General features: G+C 41.0%; 1 protein-coding gene across 4 annotated transcripts in view; it reads left to right on the forward strand.

The window, feature by feature from the left end:
* The window catches only part of TPX2 (TPX2 microtubule nucleation factor), a 68,944-nt gene that overhangs the window by 23,610 nt on the left and 22,992 nt on the right, over positions 1-22,342 (forward strand). For 3 of the 4 annotated variants that reach the window (XM_079784137.1, XM_079784138.1, XM_079784139.1), the window contains exons 5-12: positions 2,994-3,120; positions 9,009-9,137; positions 9,996-10,124; positions 11,965-12,086; positions 13,252-13,403; positions 14,445-14,616; positions 16,465-16,606; positions 17,236-17,452. In XM_079784137.1, the coding sequence (XP_079640263.1) occupies positions 2,994-3,120; positions 9,009-9,137; positions 9,996-10,124; positions 11,965-12,086; positions 13,252-13,403; positions 14,445-14,616; positions 16,465-16,606; positions 17,236-17,452 (1,190 nt within the window). The remainder of the gene's footprint in view (positions 1-2,993; positions 3,121-9,008; positions 9,138-9,995; positions 10,125-11,964; positions 12,087-13,251; positions 13,404-14,444; positions 14,617-16,464; positions 16,607-17,235; positions 17,453-22,342) is intronic. The other variant, XM_079784140.1, reaches the window with a different exon arrangement.

Genomic DNA, 22,342 nt, shown 5'->3' on the forward strand with positions numbered 1-22,342 from the left:
AAAATCAGGTGCCTATCCTACATAATAAAAGAGTAATATGCAAATTAACCATCACTCTGCTACATGCACAAGCCGTGCCCACCAGCCAATCAGAGTGAGTATGCAAATAAACCCAACTAAGATGGCTACAGCCACAGAGAGCAGGAGGGAGGCTTGGGTTTCCCTGGTAACAAAGGAAGCCAAGCTTTCCACGTGCCGTTGCAGGCCTAAGCCTCCACTCAAGGCTACAAAGTTTCAATTATAGAAGGTAAACAAATCCAAACAGAAATGGCAGCAGCCATGGAGCTGGAAAGAGCAGGAGGCTAGGGTTGCCCCCTGCTTTCCGCACATCCTGGCCGGCTCAGGCCTTTGCATAAGGCTACAAAGTTTCAATTATAGAAGATATACACAAACCCCAACAGAAACTGCTGCCGGCCACGGAGCGAGCAGGAAGCTTGGCTCCACTCCAGGCTACAAAGTTTCAATTGTAGAAGGTAAATAAATTCCAGATACCAGGGCCTCCGCTTGGGTTGCCAGGGGACGTGGCTGGCCTGCAAACCACCTCGCTCAGGCCACCCCACGCCCCAAGGGAACCCCCACCCTGATCCGGGACACCCTTCAGGGCAAACCAGCTGGCCCCCACCCATGCACCAGGCCCCTATCCTATCTATTAAAAGAGTAATATGCAGATTGACCAACACACAATATGGATACCCCCATGTGGTCAAAGATCCTGCCCCCATGTGGACACAAGATGGCCACCACAAGATGGCCAGCAGGGGAGGGCAGTTGGGAGGCACCAGGCCTGCAAGGGAGGGCAGTTGGAGGCGATCAAGCCTGCAGGGGAGGGCAGTTAGGGGTGACCAGGCCGGCAGAGGAGGGAAGTTGGGGGCAAACAGGCTGGCAGGGGAGCAGTTAGACATCAATCAGGCTGGCATTGGAGTGGTTAGGGGGTGATTAGGCTGGCAGGCAGAAGCGGTTAGGGGAAATCGGGAAGGCAGGCAGGCGAGCAGTTGGGAGCCAGCAGTCTTGGATTGTGAGAGGGATATCCGACTGCCTGTTTAGGCCCGATCCCAGTGGGATCGGGCCTAAACAGGCAGTCGGACATCCCTCGAGGGGTCCCAGATTGGAGAGGGTGTAGGCTGGGCTGAGGGACACCCCCCACCCCCGTGCACGAATTTCGTGCACCGGGCCTCTAGTCTATATATATAAAAGTCTAGGCGACAGCGACTGGCTGACCAGCGACCGGCCGGTAGCTGTGACACGCAATGACCACCAGGGGGCAGATGCTCAATGCACAGGCATGGAAACATAGAACAGACTGAATTTCAGAGGGAAGGGGGCAGGAGGGTGGCTGGAAGAGATTAACCAAAGATCTTATATGCATGCTAGAGGTTTGGTGCACGTATTCGTGCACTGGTGGGGTCCCTTGGCCTGGCCTGTGCCTTCTTGCAATTCAGGATCCCTTGGGGGATGTTGGAGAGCTAGTTGTGGCCTGATTTCCGCAGGCCAGGCCAAGGGACCCCACTGGTGCACGAATTTGTGCACCAGGCCTCTAGTATCATCCTATATAATAAAGAGGTAATATGCAAATTGACCATCACACCCTCACAAGATGGCTGCCTACGACCAGGCCGGCAGGGGGCTTAGTGAGGGACAACCAAACGACAGAACTGCAGGCTGCGTGGGGTGACCAGGCTTGCAGGGGGGTTAGTTAGGGATGACCAAATGACTGAATAGCAGGCTGCGTGGGGTGACCAGGCTGGCAGGGGGCCCCTTCATCCTTCCCTCCACTCTAAAAAAATTAATGGGAAAAAATATCTTCGGGTGGAATTAACAAAAAATAAAAATAAATAAGATGTCATGAGGATGTGTTTGGGATTTTTTTCTGAGATGGTGCCTAAGGTTAGCAAATAGGCAGGACCCTGGATACTTTATTTTTGCTTCAACCAAAGTAGCTTTATAAATTGGTCTTCTTTGGAACATTTCACTAGAACTAAAAGTTCTATTGCTTAGGAGGGCTATATGTATACACACACAAAATTTAAAAAAAATATATTTTTATTGATTTCAGAGAGGAAGGGAGAGAGAGATAGAAACATCAATGATGAGAGAGAATCATTGATTGGCTGCCTCCTGCACGCCCCCTACTGGGGATTGAGCCCGCAACCCGGGCATGTGCCCTTGACCGGAATTGAACCCAGACCCTTCAGTCCACAGGCCGATGCTCCATCCACTAAGCCAAACCGGCTAGGGCCACACACAAAATTTTTAATCCAGAATTCTGTTTTAAATCATATATATACATGTTGGGGGGAAAAGTGGGTTTACAGTTGTGAGTACCCAAAACACAGTTTATTCTTGTATTATTAATTATTGTATTGTTTTCCATATGAACAACTGTAAACCTACTTTTGCCCCACTGTGTATATCTTATTTTTAACTTATTTTCTTGAGATTTGAGTACTGACTAGTTTTGTTTTATTTTAACTTATTTAAAAAAATATATATATTTTATTGATTTTTTACAGAGAGGAAGGGAGAGGGATAGAGAGTTAGAAACATCGATGAGAGAGAAACATCGATCAGCTGCCTCCTGCACTTCTCCTACTGGGGATGTGCCCGCAACCAAGGTACATGCCCTTGACCGGAATCGAACCTGGGACCTTTCAGTCTGCAGGCCGACGCTCTGTCCACTGAACCAAACCGGTTAGGGCTTAACTTATTTTTTTAGAAACTGGGGGGGGGGGGGGGGGGGGGGGAGGGAAGAGAGAGAGAGAGAGAGAGAGAGAGAGGAAAAGAAACAGAGAAACATAAACATCCATGTCAGAGAGAAATGTCGCTTGGTTGTTTCTCGCATGTGCCCCAACCAGAGTGGGGATTGAACCCACAACCTGGGTATGTGCCTTGACGGGGAATCAAACCTGCTACCTTTTGGCGTACAGGAGGACGCTCCAACCAACTGAGCCACACTGACCAGGGCTGAGTGCTGACTAGTTTTTACTCTCTTGCAGTTGACAACACTTACTACAAAGAGTCAGAAAAAGAAAATCTGGTGCAACAGTCCATTCCCTCAAATGCTCGTTCTGCCCTGGAAGTCAAGGGAACCACCTCAAGAAATACTCCATCTCTGCCTCAGAGGTAAGATTGTTTCAGGGTCAGAAGTGGTGGTTATATATTTTTAAAAAATCTTTATTGTTAAGATTATTACAGTTGTTCCTCTTTTTCCCCCCATAGCTCCCCTCTACCCAGTTCCCACCCCACCCTCTGCCCTTACCGCCCCCCCCTACTATCCTCATCCATAGGTGTACAATTTTTGTCCAGTCTCTTCCGCACCCACCACACCCCTTTCCCCCTGAGAATTGTCAGTCCACTTCCTTTCTATGTCTCTGATTCTATTATATTCACCAGTTTATTCTGTTCATCAGATTTTTTATTCACTTGATTTTTAGACTCACTTGTTGATAGATATGTATTTGTTGTTCATAATTTTTATCTTTACCTTTTTCTTCTTCTTCCTCTTCTTACAGAATACCCTTCAGCATTTCATATAATACTGGTTTGGCGGTGATGAACTCCTTTAGCTTTTTCTTATCTGTGAAGCTCTTTATCTGACCTTCAATTCTGAATGATAGCTTTGCTGGGTAAAGTAATCTTGGTTGTAGCTTCTTGCTATTCATCACTTTGAATATTTCTTGCCACTCCCTTCTGGCCTGTATCGTTTCTGCTGAGAAATCAGCTGACAATTGTATGGGTACTCCCTTGTAGATAACTGTTTTTCTCTTGCTGCTTTTAATATTCTCTCTTTGTCTTTTGTTCTTGGCATTTTAATTATGATGTGTCTTGATGTGGTCCTCTTTGGATTCCTTTTGTTTGGGGTTTTCTGCGCTTCCTGGACTTGTAAGTCTATTTCTTTCACCAGATAGGGGAAGTTTTCTGTCATTATTTCTTCAAATAGGTTTTCAATATCTTGCTCTCTCTCTTCTTCTGGCACCCCCATAATTCGAATGTTGGTATGCTTGAAGTTGTCATAGAGGCTTCTTACACTATCTTCAACTTTTTGGATTCTTTTTTCTTTTTGCTTTTCCAGTTGGGTGTTTTTTGCTTCTTTGAATTTCAAATCTTTGACTTGATTCTTGCAATCCTCTGGTCTGCTGTTGGATCTCTGTATATTATTCTTTATTTCAGTCAGTGTATGCTTAATTTCTAGTTGATCCTTTTTCATATCCTTGAGGAACTCACTAAATTTATCAGCGGTTTCTAGAAAATTCTTGAAAAACCTTATAAGAGTGGTTTTGAACTCTATATCCAGCCGTTTGCTTTCGACCATTTCTTTCATTTGTGATCTGTTTCTTTGTCTCCGCATTTTGGCTGCTTCCCTGTGTTGATAGAGTGGCTTTGTTTGCTAGGTGTCCTATAGGGCCCAGTGGCTCAGCCTCCCCAATTACCTGAGGTGGACACTCTTGGTGCACCCCTTTGTGGGCTGTGTGCACAGTCTTATTGTAGTTAAGCTTAGATTGTTGTTGGTATCACTGGGAGGAATTGACCTCCAGGCCAATTGGCTGTGAGGATCAGTTGTGTCTATGATGGGAGAACTTCTGTGCTGGAGACACCCTTATGGGGCAGGACTTGCTTCAGTGGGGCTTTGGTGCTCACTGAGTCTGCCCCCTGAGTGTGTCCCTTATGGATCTGAGGAGTTGTAATTTGGATGGTCCCACTCTGACCATTGGGTACACTGGCTCTTGGATCTCCAAGGAGGTGCAAATTGAGCTCTGCCTGAGGCCACCCAGCAGGAACTATGGAGAGATCTGCAGATTCCTCTTCTTTGTCTGGGGTTTGGAGGTGCCCAGATGAGGCCCAGCTGTGAAGCAATGCAAGCTGCTGTGGAGCCTTGGAAGTTCTGGGGCTCTCTGACCCAGCTGCAGTTTGTTAGGTAATTTTAGATTGCAAAGGGCCAGGCCATTCATATGCAAAACCCTCTGCGCACAGCTGGGGTGGAGTTGTAAATTGGGTGGGGCGGGGTCTCAGGGAATCAACAGGGCGGAGCAAACAGCAATGGCTTCCCATCAGCCCTGCCCTAAGAGGCCCCCGGATCTTAAGTGTCCCGCAGTAATCGCTGCAAGCACCTCTGAGAGAAAGTTGCCCTTGAGTTCCGGCCCGATGCCAGACAATCCAGTGTCCCCCATATGAGTCTGGGTCCCCAGAGTCTCGCCTGGAACTGGAGTTCAGAGCAGTCGGGAGCTTGTGTCTCCCTCCCGATTGAAAAAGACATCCGCTTCCTCAGTTGCCAGCCCTTTTCCTCATGTGCGCCTCCATACCTCTGCACTTTACTTCCGCACCTCCTCTGAGTCTCAGTGTGCTTTACCCTTCCCTTCTAGTTGTAGAATTTCCACTCAGCCAGCCTTCCTGTGGTTCTGGATGATGTCCGTTTTGTCTTTTAGTTGTAGTTTTGAAGTTTTACCTATGCCGCCATCTTGGTTTCTCTCCAAAAGTGGGGTTATATTAATGATGTTCAAAGAATAGTTTCCTGGACAGAGTATCTACTAGGTGTGCCATACTTTATTAGACTCTTTATGTTACATCATTTAATCTTCGTAACATTTATGAGATGTAGGTAATATGTTTCATTTGTGATAATGGTTCAGAGGTTACTAAGTTATTTGTCTATGGTAACTTTATTTCAGAGCCAGGATTCAAACTGATCAGTTTGGTTCCAAAGCCCTTGCTGTTTGCACCACCAACACGAGTTGCAATTTTAGATTTATTTTTATGGCTATTTGACAGAATTTTTTTTTTTTTTTTTTTTTTTACACCCCATTGTAAGTAAACTTTTTAAGGGCAACTATAATTTATCTCTAGTCCTTAACAGTGTCTGGCTGGAGCAGAAGCTCAATAAATACTTGATGAATGAACGAATGGATGGGTGGGTAGATTAATCTGCCATCTTTACCAGCAATCTCAGAGCTTTCACCATCTAATAATTAACCACCCCTGCAGAGTTTAAATTGCAGGGCTATTAATTGCTTTATATTTTGGTGTCACCTAGAATATCTCAAGAAGAATGGTAGAGTATTTATAATATTATTGCCCAGAAATAATGAAATTACCTTTTGCAAAGCCTTATGCTGGCATAAGGGTATCACTTTTGAGGATATCACGAGCTTATACTAATCTTCTCTGGTAAAGAAGCCCATTTTAATCAAAGAATTCTATGAAATGTCAACCAGATATGTATATATCACAGGCTGAAGAGATTGCTATTGGTTGATTCAGTGGTTTCTGTTCCATGTTTAGATTGTGAAGTAGGTCTATGGAAAAGAGACCCAGTGTCCTATAGATTCCTTCAGAATCCAAGAAACTGTTAGTGTCTTGGCTTTTCTGTTTTGTATGTGTATATGATTACAAAAATTGTTCCTCATCCTGACTGAATTCTAGAATGCTTTTTGGAAATGATGGTATGATAGAAGATATCTTCTGTCAGAAGATCTGCCTGAAATTTTTTTTTTCTTAGGGGCATGTACCCTCAGCTATTCAAAACCTTAGTTTATTGAGAATAAGGGAGCTAATTGTAAGAAAGGTCCAAATGAGATAATATGTACTTTGTAAATGATACTGCGTTATGAAAATGCATAATAAGCCTGGCTGCTGTTGCTCAGTGGTTAGATTGTTGGCCCATACACCTGAGGGTCTCAGGTTCAATTCCCCATCAAAGGCACATACCTGGGTTGCAGGCTCAATCCCCGGCCCCATTTGGGGAGTATGTGGGACATAACCAGTTGATGTGTCTCTCTCTTTCTCTCTCCCTCTTCCTTCCTACCCTCCTCCCTTCCACTCTCTAAAAATCATCGGAAAAAAATATCCTCAGGTGAGGATAATAAAAAAAGGAAATGCATAATAAGAGGTAAAATGTTAGTGCATTATCTCAGATCTTAGATTTATCTTAGAGATGTCCAATCTAGAAAGGAACAGCATATGAAATAGGATGGTGTAGACAATCATACAAATTTCCTACTATTTTATTTCACACTAGAGGCCCGGTGTACAAAATTTGTGCATGGGTAGGGTCCTAGGCCTGGCCACGAACAGGTCCCATCAGGGCCTTCCTTCCCCTGGCTGCTGGCTGCTGGCCAAGGCCTTCCTTTGTTCCACACCGCCCCCTAGTGGTCAGCACACGTCAGAGCGAGCAGTCAAACTCCCTGTTGGTCGAACTCCTGAGGGGACAATTTGCATATTAGCCTTTTATTATATAGGATGGTTTAGATGGATAGGCTGAAAGATGGCCAAAACTACTTTGACACAGAAGTTAAGAATCAACAAGTCTGTAATAATAATTTTTCCATGGAGGTGTTACTTTACCAGTGAGACCAGTGATATAAAATAGAAACTCAGTTTCCCATGTATGGGCATGGTATATGACAAAGAGAATACTGCAGACCTGTGGGGAAAGTGGTTTGTTTTTTTCTTTTTTTAACTTCCCTTAATTAAACACTTGGACAATGGATATCCAAGTAGAATAAAAATAAAACTTGTCTTTACCTCACTATATAAAATGGTCAGTTCTAGATTATAGATCTAAATGTGAAAGCTGAAACTCATATAAGGCAATATAGGAGAATATAGTTAAGAGCTTATATAAGGAAATATAGGAGAATATAGTTATGAGCTTAGTATAGGGATATTTTGAATAGGATACACATAGAAAAACACTGACCATAATGGGGAAGGGGGTTGATGTATTTTGAGCACTGTTAGTCAAATGATACTATAAAGAGTAAAAAAGCCAACCCTCATAGTGGGAAAAGATATTTGTAACATAAAATTTACAAAGGACTCATTTGTAGTATGCAAAGAGTCTCTACTAATCAATTGGAAAAGGATTAACAATCTACAGAAAACAAGCAAGAGACTTGAACTTCTTAGCACTTTATGAAAAAGGATAACCAAATGGCCAATAAGCATGTGAAAAGTTGCTCAGTCCACTGATAATCAGGGAAAAGCAGAATAAAACCACAGTATCATTTAATATGGCTATAGTTAAATCATCTGATAATACCTAGTTCAGGAGGCAAAAAGGTGTTCAGGAGGATGTAGATTCTTATAAACTTGCCAGTGTAAGCATAAATTGATTCAAGCACTTTGGAAAAACTACTTGAGTTGTTTTAACCAATGTCCTATGACCCAGAAATCTTAAAACTTAAGATATCCAGCAGCAGCATGTATACGTCTGCACCAAGAACATGAGAATCAACAGTAGGCTGGTACATTCGTGCAATGAATGCATCATTGAAAACTGAATTAAAGCTACATGAATCAATGTGGTTGAATCTCACAAACATAATGATGGGTAGAATAAAGAATAAATGAGACAGAAAAAAAATACTTGCAGCAGTCTGATTACATTACATAAAGGTTTATTTTTTGTTTCTTTCCTTAATGTACCATGCTTATATGGTAACATCATAAAGAAAAAGTAATGATTACTTTAAGACAAGTCAAGATAGCTGCTTCCAGTGTTCTGTTTCTTTGCTTAGGTCATGATTTCAATTTGTAATCTTTTAACTTTAGTTTTGTGCATTTTTTGGTATGTGTTATATTTTAACTGTGTGGCTAAAAGTAAAAGGAGAAAATAAAGACTATGATCAGTGTCCAGGAGCTCTGATCTCTAATTTCAATTCTGACAGCAGTTAGTTATGTAACAGGGTTGGTCAAGTCACTTCACCATTTTTTTTTACTTTTCTCACTTATGAAAGAAGGAATTCTGCTAGGTGATTGCCAGTGCCTTAAAAAAAATCTCAGCTTTATTGAGGTCTAATTTACAAGTACCAATGCATTTAAATACTAATATTTGTGATGAAAGTTTGAAAACTATCAGTAAAACAAGAGATTAGACGTTTAGAGTTGAAATAATACCACTAAACTTTTTATAGCCCTTTGTAGTTTGACATACTTTCACATTTCTGAAGAACATTTACATATCTGTAGGAGATATATTAATTTCAGATAAATTTTTGTCAATTCCTCTACCATAGAAGATCTGTTAGACTCTCTGCTCAGAAAGCTTTGGCACAGAAAGAAAAACACCATGTGAAAACGAAAGCCAAGAGATGTGCTACTCCTGTAATCGTCAGTGAAACTCCACCGTCCAAAAGAATGAAAGTGTAAGTAGCCACAGCTTTTGACAGTTGGCATAGGTTTTACCTCTGTTTGCTCCTGAGGTTAATAGTAAGCAGAATATATGATGTTCTTATTTTTATCAGTTAGAAATGCATTTTACCTGTTCAGCTAGAGTGGTTTACAGACTAGTTATTTATTTGTTTCACAGAAGTTTACTGTTGGCTTTGGTTCAGTGGTTGAACAATGCTAGGGCATCATCTCTGTGAGTCAGCTTTTATTTCTTGCTTGTTCCTCAAGATGGCTGCTCTGTTTCTTAGCTTCTTCCTTGTGTTTGTTGCCTCGTTCCCACAAGATAGCTGCTATATCTCTAGGTGTCCAGAGAAGAAGGAGGCAAAGGAAGAGGGGCAGCACCACCGTATCACAAAAGTAAAATATTTTCCAGAAACTCTTGTTATTATCTTAGTTGCCCAATTGTGTCATGGATCCCTCCTAGTTGCAGTAGAGACTATTGATGCAAGTGCAATACTTTTGCCTTTTTCCATTGTTGCCCCAAACAAAATTGGAGTTCTGTTAATAAAAAAGAAAATGGAATAGATATTGGGAAGGCAACCAGCTGTCTGGCATTTGTGCATTTGATGATGAACACTTGGAATCCCTCTTATCCTCTTGAAGCTTCACTAGACAACTCTTACCTTGACTTCTATTAGTATTCCTAAAGTTTACCTGTTAGAGATGATCTGATAACCACTAGTTACCTACTAGTAGAAGAATCTTGTGGTTGAAGTATGCTTGTTGTCTCAGAGAGTGAAAATTAAAGTCATATGCGATAGGTTTGGGGAGGAGGCTAGAGCAGGGTATAATTTAGGGAATTAAGAGGATTTTTTTGTTCTTTTGAACTCAAGTTCTAATCAAAAGAAGTCAGAAGAAGAGGAAGATGGCATTGCTCCTCGTCAAGATACTTCTGGAAAGAATGAGTCTTCCCCAGAGAAAGCCAAGGACAGACGTACTATGCCTTGTATACCACCTGTAAGGTATGCTTCTTTCCTAAATTTAAAACTGAGTCAATAGAGGAAAACTGCAAATGGGTACATCTCCAGTCTATTTGTTGTACGTAGAGCTTGGGAAACTCCTGAGGCTATAACCATGGTGAGGTGAATTGTTTTATAACCCGGTGAGCACTCAAGTCTTAAACATTGGGAAAAATATATTATTAAAGCAAATTAAAAGAAATATAAAAGGAAAAAGTAAAGGTTCTTACTATCCAACTTGAATGTTTTTATTTCGCCAAGCTCCCTTCTGGTTTTATTCAAATAAAATACATATTTTCCCAATCAGTATATAAACAACCTTTGGCTTTGCTTTATTCACTCACCATGAGACTTTTATTTATTTACTTTTCTGTACTACTATAAAATCTTTACATTTATCCTCTTTTGGTAGATTGTTAATATTCTCATATTTAAACATTTCTGTTGAAAATGCAGTTTCTAATTTTTTATTATAAGTAGTTAGTGAACATCTTTATAGGCAGAACTTTTTCTTTAGTGTAATCTCAATTACTAGTTTTATGGCTATTAATATATATTGCCAATTTTATTTTAGAAAAGAAGATATAAATTTACAGTGCCATCAGTTTTAAATATTATTATTTCCTTGTCTCATTTGCATTGAATGTTTTTACTTTAAAAAATGTTCCTGCCACCCTAGCCAGTTTGGCTTAATGGATAGACCATTGGCCTGCGGAGTGAGAGCTCCCAGGTTCGATTCCGGTCAAGGGCACATGTCCGGGTTGCGGGCTCAATCCTCAGTAGGAGGGGGTGTGCAGGAGGCAGCCGATCAATGATTTTCTCTCATCATTGATATTTCTATCTCTCTCTCCCTCTCCCTTCCTCTCTGAAATCAATAAAAATATATTAAAAAAAAAAAGTTCCTGCCCTGCCCTGTGCGGCTCAGTTGGTTGAGTGTTGTCCCGTGTACCAAAAGGTGCCTGTTCGAATCCCGTCAAGGTGAACCCCCGTCATCAGGGTGCGTGTGGGAGGCAACAGATCGATGCTTCTCTCGCACATTGATATTTCTCTCGTGCTCTCTTTCTCTTTCTTTCCCTCCCTGCTCTTTCTAAAATATCAATAAAAAATGTTCCACATTTAATTGCTATATTGTTGGTGGCATTTAATTTATTTTAATTTGTATTTACTTGATTGCTGACAACATTGTATTACTGTTATTGTAACATCTTTTCCATATTTCCTCACTAAAGGGTGAATTTTCTGTTTCCTTTTCTGTTTGTTACTAAGAATGGCTACTCTAACTGGAATGTTTACTATGTGTCAGGTACTCAGAAACATTATCTTATTTAATAGTCACAAACATTCTGTGAAGATGAGTATATTCCTCATTTTACGGTGGAGACACCTCAGACTCAGGTTAAAGTCATTTTCTCAGGATCACATAGGCAGAAAATGAAATGACAGGGCTGAGATTTGAACTCTTTGGCTTTACTCCTAAGTCTATTCTCTCTCACAGTATATGTTCTGTATATATTACTAACCTTTGGCCATATTTGTTGCAAAGATTTTTCCCATTCTAGTGGCATTTTAATTTTAGCCTTTCTGGTGGCAAAAAGCTAATCACGACATAGTCCAGTTTGTGGATCTTTTGGAACATCTTGTGTGTTTTAGCTATTTTTTGAAAATTTGTTCAGTATTTAGGTATAAATTGTGCATCTGGATTATTTTTTCCATAGGTGATCTAATCAAGTTTTTGTTTGGGTGATTATTGTATCACAGGTTTAAAATCTAACCTATATAATGCCTTTAGGTTATTTTGAACCATTTTCTCCTTGCTTATCTCCTTTATTGATTTGCCCTTTAGACAGAAACTTCTAAAAAGTACTGAGGAGCAAGAGTTGGAGAAGAGCTTGAAAATGCAGCAGGAGGTGATGGAGATGCGGAAAAAGAATGAAGAATTCAAGAAATTTGCTCTTGCTGGAGCAGGTCAGCTTGGCTTTGGTTGAGTCTGATTTACGAGGGGGTGCTTCTCATATTCTTGGTAGGGTTTTTTTTAAGTCTCTATAGCAAAAGAGTCTTTCTTAGTCAGTAGTTGGCATAAAATAATGTTTATTTAGAAGGCTGGACCATTCCAATGATCATTCCCTAGAACATTTTCATACATTGACCCTTTCTTAGAGCATACTGTTTCTTCTCTAACTAGAAGTCACACCCATCTTTTGAGACCTTTTCCCATGAGGACTTCCTTCATTTCTTCAAGTAGAATTGATTTCTCCCTCCTTTTTCCTCCTAATTCTTTTTATTTATAGTAGAAAAAGAGGGACTAGGATTAAGACAGGAGATAAAGCAGTTGGGCAGGCCAGTTGATTTCCCATTTTATCCTTGGTAGAGGAAGAGGAAGCGGAATGAATTCAGTTGTGGCTATGGAGGAAAAGTATGACTGCGGGAACTGAAGGATCAGAGCTCTGCTTTGCTCTTGCATGGTTATTGGTGGAGTTGAAACTATAAAGCCCTGCTTACTGGTTGAAGGAAGCACTCCTGGAGTTTATAGTGTTTCCTTCTTAGAGATGTTTAGTTAAGAGTGCCTTTTTAAAAAATATATTTTTATTGATTTTTAGAGAGAGAGGAAGGAAGAGAGAGGGGAATATTGATGAGAGAAAAACGTTGATTGGCTGCCTTCTGCATGGCCCCCACCTCAGATCAAGCCTGTAGCCTGGGCACGTGCCCTGACCAGGAATCAACCAGTGACTTTGTGGTGCATGGGTAGCTGCTCAACCACTGGACCACACCGGCAGGGCTAGTTAAGTGTGATTTTAAAGTCAATTGGGAGCTTTGCCTATCAATAATATTCCAGCTGCTCATTGTCTTCAGACCTATGGCCACACCTGGGAGATGGGATTTTTCTCCCTGCCCTACCTCGTTAACAGTTGGCATCTGACCAAAGGGCCTCAGCTCCAACAGTACTCAACTCAATGAATAAGGCACATATATTATTGTCCTTAGGACTGTTTCAAATATTGGGTTATATGTAAAGAATGAACAAAGTTAGATCCATGGCAATAGAAAGACCAAAAAGACTGGATAAAGGGAGATTTACTCATGTTCTCTGTTCTTAGTGTAACCTGAGTGTTTTGCTCTGCTCCTCATTCAGGACAACCTGTGAAAAAAACAGTGAGCCAGGTAACCAAATCAGTCAACTTCCACTTTCGCACAGATGAGCGAATCAAACAACATCCTAAGAACCAGGAGGAGTATAAGGAAGTGAACTTTACATCAGAACTGCGAAAGCATCCTCCATCTCCTGTAAGTTGATGGACTAAGTGAATATTCCTCTTACTAATTTAGTGAGGATTTCAGCTGTAATATTTGTGGTCACCACTTACAATAATATAATTGAATTAAGATCTAAATTCTCACTTTGCCTCCTGCTAGCTCTGTGATCTTGGATAAATTACTGTCTCTCTGGGAACCATCTTGCTAAGTTGCTGTGCAAACTGAATTGAGAATATACACAAAACACATAGGATTATGGGTGACAAATCATAAGCATAGGCTTGATACAGCTTGTGCTGTTACAAAATTCTTGAAAAAGTCTTGTTTGCAAAGCTGTGTACAAAATATGATTATCATTTATGGGGAAAATGGCTTTGCGGTGACCACTCAAATCCTATGCAGTTTTGTTACTGGAGCACTAACAAAAACAGTAACAATCCTAAATAAAAATTCTAGTACTAAGAATCTCTACTTGCAATTTCAATCATCATTATCATTTGTTAAAGTCAGTCTTTCAGTCTTAAACCCTGGGTGTGTTCTTTATTTGAGATGTAGGTTCTGGAAAAGTGTTGTTTTCAGTCAGAGACCAATTTAATCAAAATCAGTGTTCCAAGGAGTAGGCTTCTTCACTCAGTTTTTGGGTGTATAAGAGTCTGATTCAGACTTTTACACACTTGACCTGATCACTCCCAGAGTCCTAATCAATTTTTTTTAAAATGGATTAGGGATAGAGAACCTTTTAAGCTTTTTTGGTTCATTCTTATCCTAAGAAGATTTGCTCTTGATTGCTTTAAAACATTAATATACTTGTAAAAAATCACTTTATGTGCCTATTGTAAAACAATTTGCTAAGTGCTAGATTATTTCTTCCTTTTTTTTTTTTTTTCAAAGATGGGAATAGACTTAAGAGTAATTAAGTTATAACCCGTGCTCAAAGACTGACAGACTTAAGAGTAATAATCCTGGTTTTACACAAGCTCTTTTCCTTTTGATTCTCTGCTGAAAGTGTGACTTGTGGTACATCTGAGCTTCTACAACGTTTCATTTGGGGAACAACTTCTTTCTTTACAGGCCCGAGTGACTAAGGGATGCACCATTATAAAGCCTTTCAACCTGTCCCAAGGAAAGAAAAGAAAATTTGATGAAACAGCTTCTACATATGTACCTATTGCACAGCAGGTCCAAGCCTTCTATAAAGGAACCCCTAACAGATATCACTTGAGGAGCAAGAAGGATGATATTAGTAAGTTTCTTACCGATATCATAGCTGGCTGGAGTCTCCCCTAGAATTCCTTTTGCTGAATCTTAGACACAAATTTGCCTTTAGTTGATATCCTAGTGTTTGAACTAAAGTATGGTATGTACCTATATGCAGACAACTAATTTATTGTTGAACATTTCCTCTAACCACCCAGAGCTGTCTCTTCATTTATACCTATCAATCACTTTGATCCTTCTGGTCAGTAATGGGCCAAGGGGAAGCAAAGATATTTTTGCTATATATCAAAGTGTCATGGTGCATTTATTTATTCATTCAAGGTTGTTGTGTGCTTTTTGTTCAGTGATTCAACAAGTTTCCTTTACTATTACAAACCAAGTACTTTTTGTGTGTTGAGGGTATAGAAGTGAACAAAATGGACTTGGTGCTACTCAACATCAAGTTCTAATTCAGTGAGAGAGATGAACAAATAGATCATCACAAATTATTGTAAGTGCTATGAAAGTGAAAGGAGATGTCAGAGTTAAAAGATGTGGGAGATAGGTAGAGTGTGCCAGCATACTAAGAAGTTCCTGGCAGAGAAAGAAGTTGAAAATAGAGGAGAAAAAGAAGATAATCAATGGTTAAATCCCTGCACAGGCAGGTAGAGGAGGAATACTTATCATAGCTCTCATTCTTTGAAAGGAGGATGGAAGAGTGAGAAGAATGAGTGCAAATGCTGGTGGGTGTATACTAGTAGATTTGGTGGTGAATTCTCATTTGAGAGAATTCTAATAGTTTCTATTTTTTTATGAAAATAATTACTATAAGAAGGAAGGTAAAACAATTTGAAAAATAGTGGTATAAAATAGTCCAGCATGTAAGGCTAACATTATGGATAAAGCAGAATCTGGTCATTTTGCCTTTGAAGGTCTGTTTTTTCTGCCCTTATGTAGGCATTGTTTAGTGCTGTGTCAGGTAGCCAGACAAGCTTAATACTATTTATTTGTCAAATTTTATATTAATGAAAATAATAAAATATCTTTTTTTATCCTAATGGAAATTTAAATATTAAACATGACTTTTCAAATAATATATGACTTTTAGACTCAGATATGTCCTGCTCTTATAATCTCAGTCCTGACAAATTACAGAAAGTAATTTTTATTTAAAACTTTTTACAGTGATAGCTATATAATGGTTATTTATATACTTGAAGGCTGGCTTCTTTATAAAATAGATTTGGTTTCTACCTTCTTATCTTATGTGATAAGATATAAATTAGAGAACTCATTTTACATAATAAAACTGACTTGGTTGCCCCTGACTCAGCAAATCAGTATTTTCTATGAGTAGTAATAATGGTCTTTTTTTTTTTTTTTAAATTTTTATTGAATTTATTGGGGGAACATTGGGCGATGGTCTTAATATTGATGCTTTGACATAGTTTTTTTTACTTGGTCCATTTAACTTTCTGTGCGAGGTAGTCTTGATACTTTGATATAGATGCTTTTAGGGAGCTTATAAAATTGGTAATTATTACTTGGTCTTTAGAAAGGCCTTATTTTAAAAGCTGGAATAAGTAAAAATCTTACTTGTCATTAATAAACAAAATAGTTGGCATTGCCGATAGAAAGGCAGTATAGGCCTGGGCAGTGATAAGGAATTCATCAGACATGGGTGGTTTTTAAGTTCAGAAGATAATAGTAGAGTTTACCAAAAGGCTACCGTCATCATACCCCTCAGTAAAGAGTGATAGGGAAGAAGGGACTGCATATTTGTCAGGTTGACTGATGTGAACTGAGCTGAATCTGGGCTGCCAAGATGAGTTAGCACCTACAGGTAAATGGGGTCTTGGGGAGCCAGGTGAATGTCTCTGATCTCGGTTTACAGCTCCGTTACCCACCAAATCTACTGTGGCCAAGATTGTCACAGAACCACAGACTCCTGTGTTGCAAACCAAACAGCGCACAAGGCCTGTGACCTGCAAAAGTGCAGCGGATCTGGAGGCCGAGGAGCTCGAGAAACTGCAACAGTAAGTACCACTGGCAGTGTTTGAGGAAGAGTTTAAGAAACTGCCTACTCTTTTCCGTTCTATAAGGGGACAGTTGCTATTTTTCATGCCATGGGAATTTACGGCATTTGAGTTATCAGCTCTGTAGGCTGTGTCCCTGCCTCTATGACAGTCTTGAAAGTGGGAATATGGAGATGTCCTGGAGTGTAAACTGGTAAAAAGCTAATGCAGAGGTTGGGGTGGGAGAACATATGATTCCAGTTAGGGAGTGTCCTCTGGGGTTAGTTTAGGTAGATCCTACTCTTTCATGGCTGCCCAAGGGATTGCTCAAGGGAGGAAACTGGAACTTAATGTGGTTAGCACTGGAGTTTGTCTCCTATATCCTCTTCCCATTTCTTTTTGTACTTCTTTTGAGAAGGGGGAGCTTCCCCTGTGAAGAAAAACCCCAATCATTAAAGTGGTGGGAATGTTAGGATTTTCTTATTCTTTACTCTAGAAGTAGAAATAATGGCTATGGAGAGAAATTTTGCTCTGCATGATGGCTAAGCTTAATGATTATTGTTTTTCTGTTTGGCCTACTTTGTTGTTTATGTATTTTTTTTAATTATTAAAATTTTGGGGGGGATGGCATTTAAATTCTCACCTTACAGATATAAATTCAAAGCAAGGGAACTTGATCCCAGAATTCTTGAAGGTGGGCCCATCTTGCCCAAGAAACCACCTGTGAAGCCACCCACTCAGCCTATTGGCTTTGATTTAGAAATTGAGAAAAGAATCCAGGAGCGCGAGTCAAAGAAGAAATCAGAGGATGAACACTTTGAATTTCATTCCAGACCTTGCCCGACTAAGATCTTGGAAGATGTTGTGGTAAGAATGGTTGAGGCCCTGCATGCTGACAAAATTGTCCTGCTTATGACCACATATCCACCCACTTATACATATTTGAATATATATTATGATCAGGGCATCATATTAGGAGTTGTAGGTGATAAAGAGACATATCAGAGGTGGATTTTGTTCTCAGGAAAGTTCAAGTCCAATAAGGGAGACAACATATGTTTAAGTAATATAAGACGAGATAGAAGTGTTCAAAGAGAGATGGCAGTTAGAAGAATTATAGGAATTCAAAGGAGATAATGATTTCTCCCAGGTAAAAGGTTCAGGGAATGATTTTGGGAGGAGGAACATTTGACTTCATCCTTGACAATATGGAGTAATAGTCATCCTCATCATGTTGTCACTGTTGTAATAGCTGACACTCTCAGTTTGTGCCAGGCACTGCCCTAAGCCCTTTTCATATATTAAGCCATTCATGTTGACCATGGCCCCTCCAGGTGGTTTAGTCTAATTATCTCCAGTTTTAGTTGAGGCAGTTGAGGCGCAGAGAGGTTAAGTAGCATTCCTAGGACACTTAGTTAATAAATGGTGGAGCAAGGATAATAATTCAGGCACTTTGGCTCCAGAGTCCATGATCCTAAACTGTCATTATATTGCTTCTCCATTACAAGGTAGAATTTGTACTTGTAGAAATGCAAATGAACTCACGAGGCATTCCAGGCAGTGGGAGTGACCAAAAAAGCCTGAAGGTGGAAAACAGGGGACAGCTACTGGAAACTTAGTGGGTCAGTTAAGCTGGAAAAAGGAAGTCTATATATTAGGAGCAAATGGAAACTAGATGTGAAAAGTGGGTTACTTTTATTTTGATGGTGGGGAAGAGATGCCACAGTGCAAGAATAAGTAATGGAGTTCAGCACCGGCTTAAGTGCAAAGATGGTTTTTAAATGAATTTCCATGCAGATGAGGAAGCACCCTCTTCCCTTGGTTTGGATCTACTTATGTTCAGATACTAAGAACATTGTTGTCCAGTCCTCTTTCTTGTTTACCCTTTAGCATCACCATGGTTTCAAATGAAACTGTTCACCAGTGTATATTACCTTCAACTTTTGTTTATTCTGTTTTCTTAGTACTAAGTCAGAAGCAATTTGAAGTTATATTTTCCAGGCTTTAAAAAGCATGATAATGCTTAGAAATGGTTCTTCCCCTCTTCTTATGCGATGTCTTTCAGTTGAGAACTTTCTGTATGAGACCTCTTTTCTATTCATAGTGGTTGTTATTTATTTTCTTTTTCCTTTTTTTGGGGTATGATTCACATTTATTATAATGTCAAACTCTGTTACACAAACTTTATTTTATTTTACTTTAAAATAATTATTTATTGTTGAAAGTATTACATATGTCCCTTTTTCCCCCTCATTGACCCTCTCCAGCCTGCCCCCACCCTGGCCCCTAGCCTTCACCACCCTATTGTCTGTGTTCATGAGTTATGCATATATGTATGCAAGGTCTTTGGTTGATTACCTCCCACCCTCCCCCCGCCTTCCTTCTGAGATTCCACACTCTGTTCCATGCTACCATGTCTCTGAATCCACTCCATTCATCAGTTTATTTTGTTACTTAGATTCCACATATGAGTGAAATCATGTGATACTTGTCTTTCTCTGACTGGCTTATTTCACTTAGCATGATACTCTCCAGGTCCCTCCATGCTGTCTCAAAGAGTAAGAGATTTTCCCCTTTCCTTTCCTTTCCTTTCCTCTCCCTCTCCCTCTCCCTCTCCCTCTCCCTCTCCCTCTCCCTCTCCCTCTCCCTCTCAAGAAAATGACTTTCTCAAGGCTTCTATAACATTCATTTGGCACTTTGCTTTTAATAACATCTCCCAAGCACCTGGCTTTTCCCCCTGCTACAAGTTTATTTTTTTTATTTAATTCACATACCACCCTTTCAATTTTTCCTATATCCTTGTATCTCATACAACAGTGTTGACTTGATATATTCTTTTTAAAAGTGATTTTAAAGGAAACATTTAAATCATCATGTAAATGGAAAACCAGTACTTTTTGCCATGAATAGCAATAGTAGCTACTACTTATATACAGCTTATTATGTGCCATGTTTTATTCTAGACTCTTAATTCTTATAATAACTGTGGGTGGTATACGTTATTGGTAGTATTATCCATCCAACCATTTTATGGTTAGGAAATATAGAGGTTAAATAACTTGCCCTAGATAACAAACTAGTCATTGCCAGAGCTAGGATATGAATCTAGGTAGTATGGTTCCAAGGTCCATACTCTTGGAGCATCCTATCTAATAAAAGAGTACTATGCAGATTGATCATCACTGCAACACACAATATAGCTGCCCCCATGTGGTCAAAGATCCTTCCCCCATGTGGACACAAGATGGCCACCACAAGATGGCCAGCAGGAGAGGGCAGTTGGGAGGCACCCGGCCTGCAAGGGAGGGCAGTTGAGAAGGACCAGGCCTGCAAGGGAGGGCAGTTGGAGGTGATCAACCCTGCAGGAGAGGGCAGTTAGGGGTAACCAGGCCGGCAGAGGAGGGAAGTTGGGGGCAAACAGGCTGGCAGCAGAGTGGTTAGGGGGTGATCAGGCTGGCAGGCAGAAGCAGTTAGGGGCAATCAGGAAGGCAGGCAGGCAAGCAGTTGGGAGCCAGCAGTCCTGGATTGTGAGAGGGATGTCCGACTGCCCGTTTAGGCTGGGATCGGGCCTAAACGGGCAGTTGGACATCCCTTGAGGGGTCCCAGGTTGGAGAGGGTACAGGCTGGGCTGAGGGACAACCCCCCTCCGTGCACGAATTTCGTGCACTGGGCCTCTAGTCTATATATATAAAACCCTAAGCCAGTGGTTCTCAACCTTTCTAATGCCGAGACCCTTTAATACAGTTCCTCATGTCGCGACCCACAGGTTGAGAACCGCTGCTGTAGAGCCTAAGACCATCGGAAAACACAGATATTTACATTATGATTCTTTGACAGTGGCAAAATTACAGTTATGAAGTAGCAACGGAAATAATTTTATGGTTTGGGGTCACCACAACATGAGGAACTGTATTAAAGGGTCTTGGCATTACAAAGGTTGAGAACCACTGCGCCTAAGCGAAGGGAGGACCGCTGGTCGCTGTAACGCACCTGACCACCAGGGGGCAGATGCTCAGTGCAGGAGCTGCCCCCTGGTGGTCAGTGTGTTCCCACAGTGGGAGCACTGCTCAGCTGACTGATGGGTGCCAGAAGCCAGGCTCATGGATGGCGAGTGCAGCTGTGGCGGGTGCGAGCCTCCTTTGCAGCAGTGCTACCTAGCAGCGGAAAGTGGGGGGTGGGGGGGTGGAAGGAGGCCGGGGGGCCAGGATGAGCTGGAGCAGCCGGCCTGGGCTCAGGCTCCTCCCCCCTGCTGCCTGCCGCTTTGCGCATTACTACATCCCTGGGGCAGGGGTGGGGGGTGGGGGAGGGGGGGGATGTAGGACTGCTGGTTTCGGCAGTCTGACATCCCTGGAGAGGTCCTGGATTGGGAGAGGGTGCAGGCCAGGCTGAGGGACCCCACTGGTACACAGATCTGTGAACCGGGCCTCTAGTTCTTGAATAAAATAGAAGGTTCTTAAGAAAATATGTAATTATTAAAAATAAAAAAAAGACTATCCCATCTAACATCCTCTTCCATATCATCAGTCATACCTGAACTCCACTTTTAGAAACATTGATTTAAGATATTGGCTTGGCAGTTTGTTGTGCTTTGGAAATAACTCGAGAAGTGTTAATTGGAGAAGGGTGACTAGAGTTCATTAGGAGTTAGTTGAGATCTTAGAGTAGTGTTGTACCAGGTATGCCTTGTTGAGAATTCTGGATAAACAAATCAGCAAAGCACTAGGTTAAACAAGTATGCAACTGAATTGAAGTGCTATGCTGCAGGGAAGTGTTTGCCAAATCCTGCTGGTTCTCAGAATCCTCTGGGGATCTTATTACGTAAACAGATTCCTGGGCCCCACCCCTGGAGCTTTTTATTTGTTAGGTGCAGCAAAGATTAGAGAGAGCCCAGTGAAGAATTTAGTGTCTGACACACTAAAGCAGTCACATTGTTAATAGTAATAACTGTTTTATTGCCTGCATACATTGTACCGAGTGGGGTTTTTTTCTGAGTGTTTTATGTAGATTATCTTATTATAACTCTTAAGAGGTAGGTTCCATTTTTATACCTATTTTTCGGATGAGGAAAGAGACACTCAGAGGTGTCTCGTATGCAGAATCAGAATTTGAACTGTCATCTTTTTAAAATATATATATATATTTTTATTGATTTCAGAGAGGAAGGGAGAGGGAGAGATAGAAACATCAATGATGAGAGAGAATCATTGATTGGCTGCCTCCTGCACGCCCCCTATTGGGGATCGAGCCCATAACCTGGGCATGTACCTTTATCAGGAATTGAACTGTGACCTCCTGGTTCATAGGTCAACTGCTCAACCACTGAGCCACTCCGGCTGGGCTGAACTGAACTGTCATCCTGGTAAGCACTATCATCCTATCCCACAATGCTGTTATCATTGTGAATTTTGGCAAACACAGTTTTTGAGTTTGATGCTAGCTATTTTCAGCTCTCCCAAATTTCCAGTGATTTCACTTCAACTGATGGTTTTTAGAGAAGCAAAGCATAGGAGACGTTAGATGTATTCTCTTTCACTCTTCTTTGTTTTTTTAGAAAGGGAAGCTCTGGAAGAGGAATGTGGCTTGCCCATTTTTGAAAGTTGTTGGCAGAACTGAGATTAGGGCTCTTAATTCTAGTCTTGGACTTTTATAATAGCACGGAAGAGCTGCCTTCCAGAGCCCAAATGCATCTTGTCTGTCTGCCACCATTGTTCCCCATTCATGTCCTCTGGGTGCTTAAGCTGCTTTCTCTGTCTCCTT

Source organism: Cnephaeus nilssonii (assembly GCF_951640355.1).
Source record: "Cnephaeus nilssonii genome assembly, chromosome: 11".
NCBI lineage: Eukaryota > Metazoa > Chordata > Mammalia > Chiroptera > Vespertilionidae > Cnephaeus > Cnephaeus nilssonii.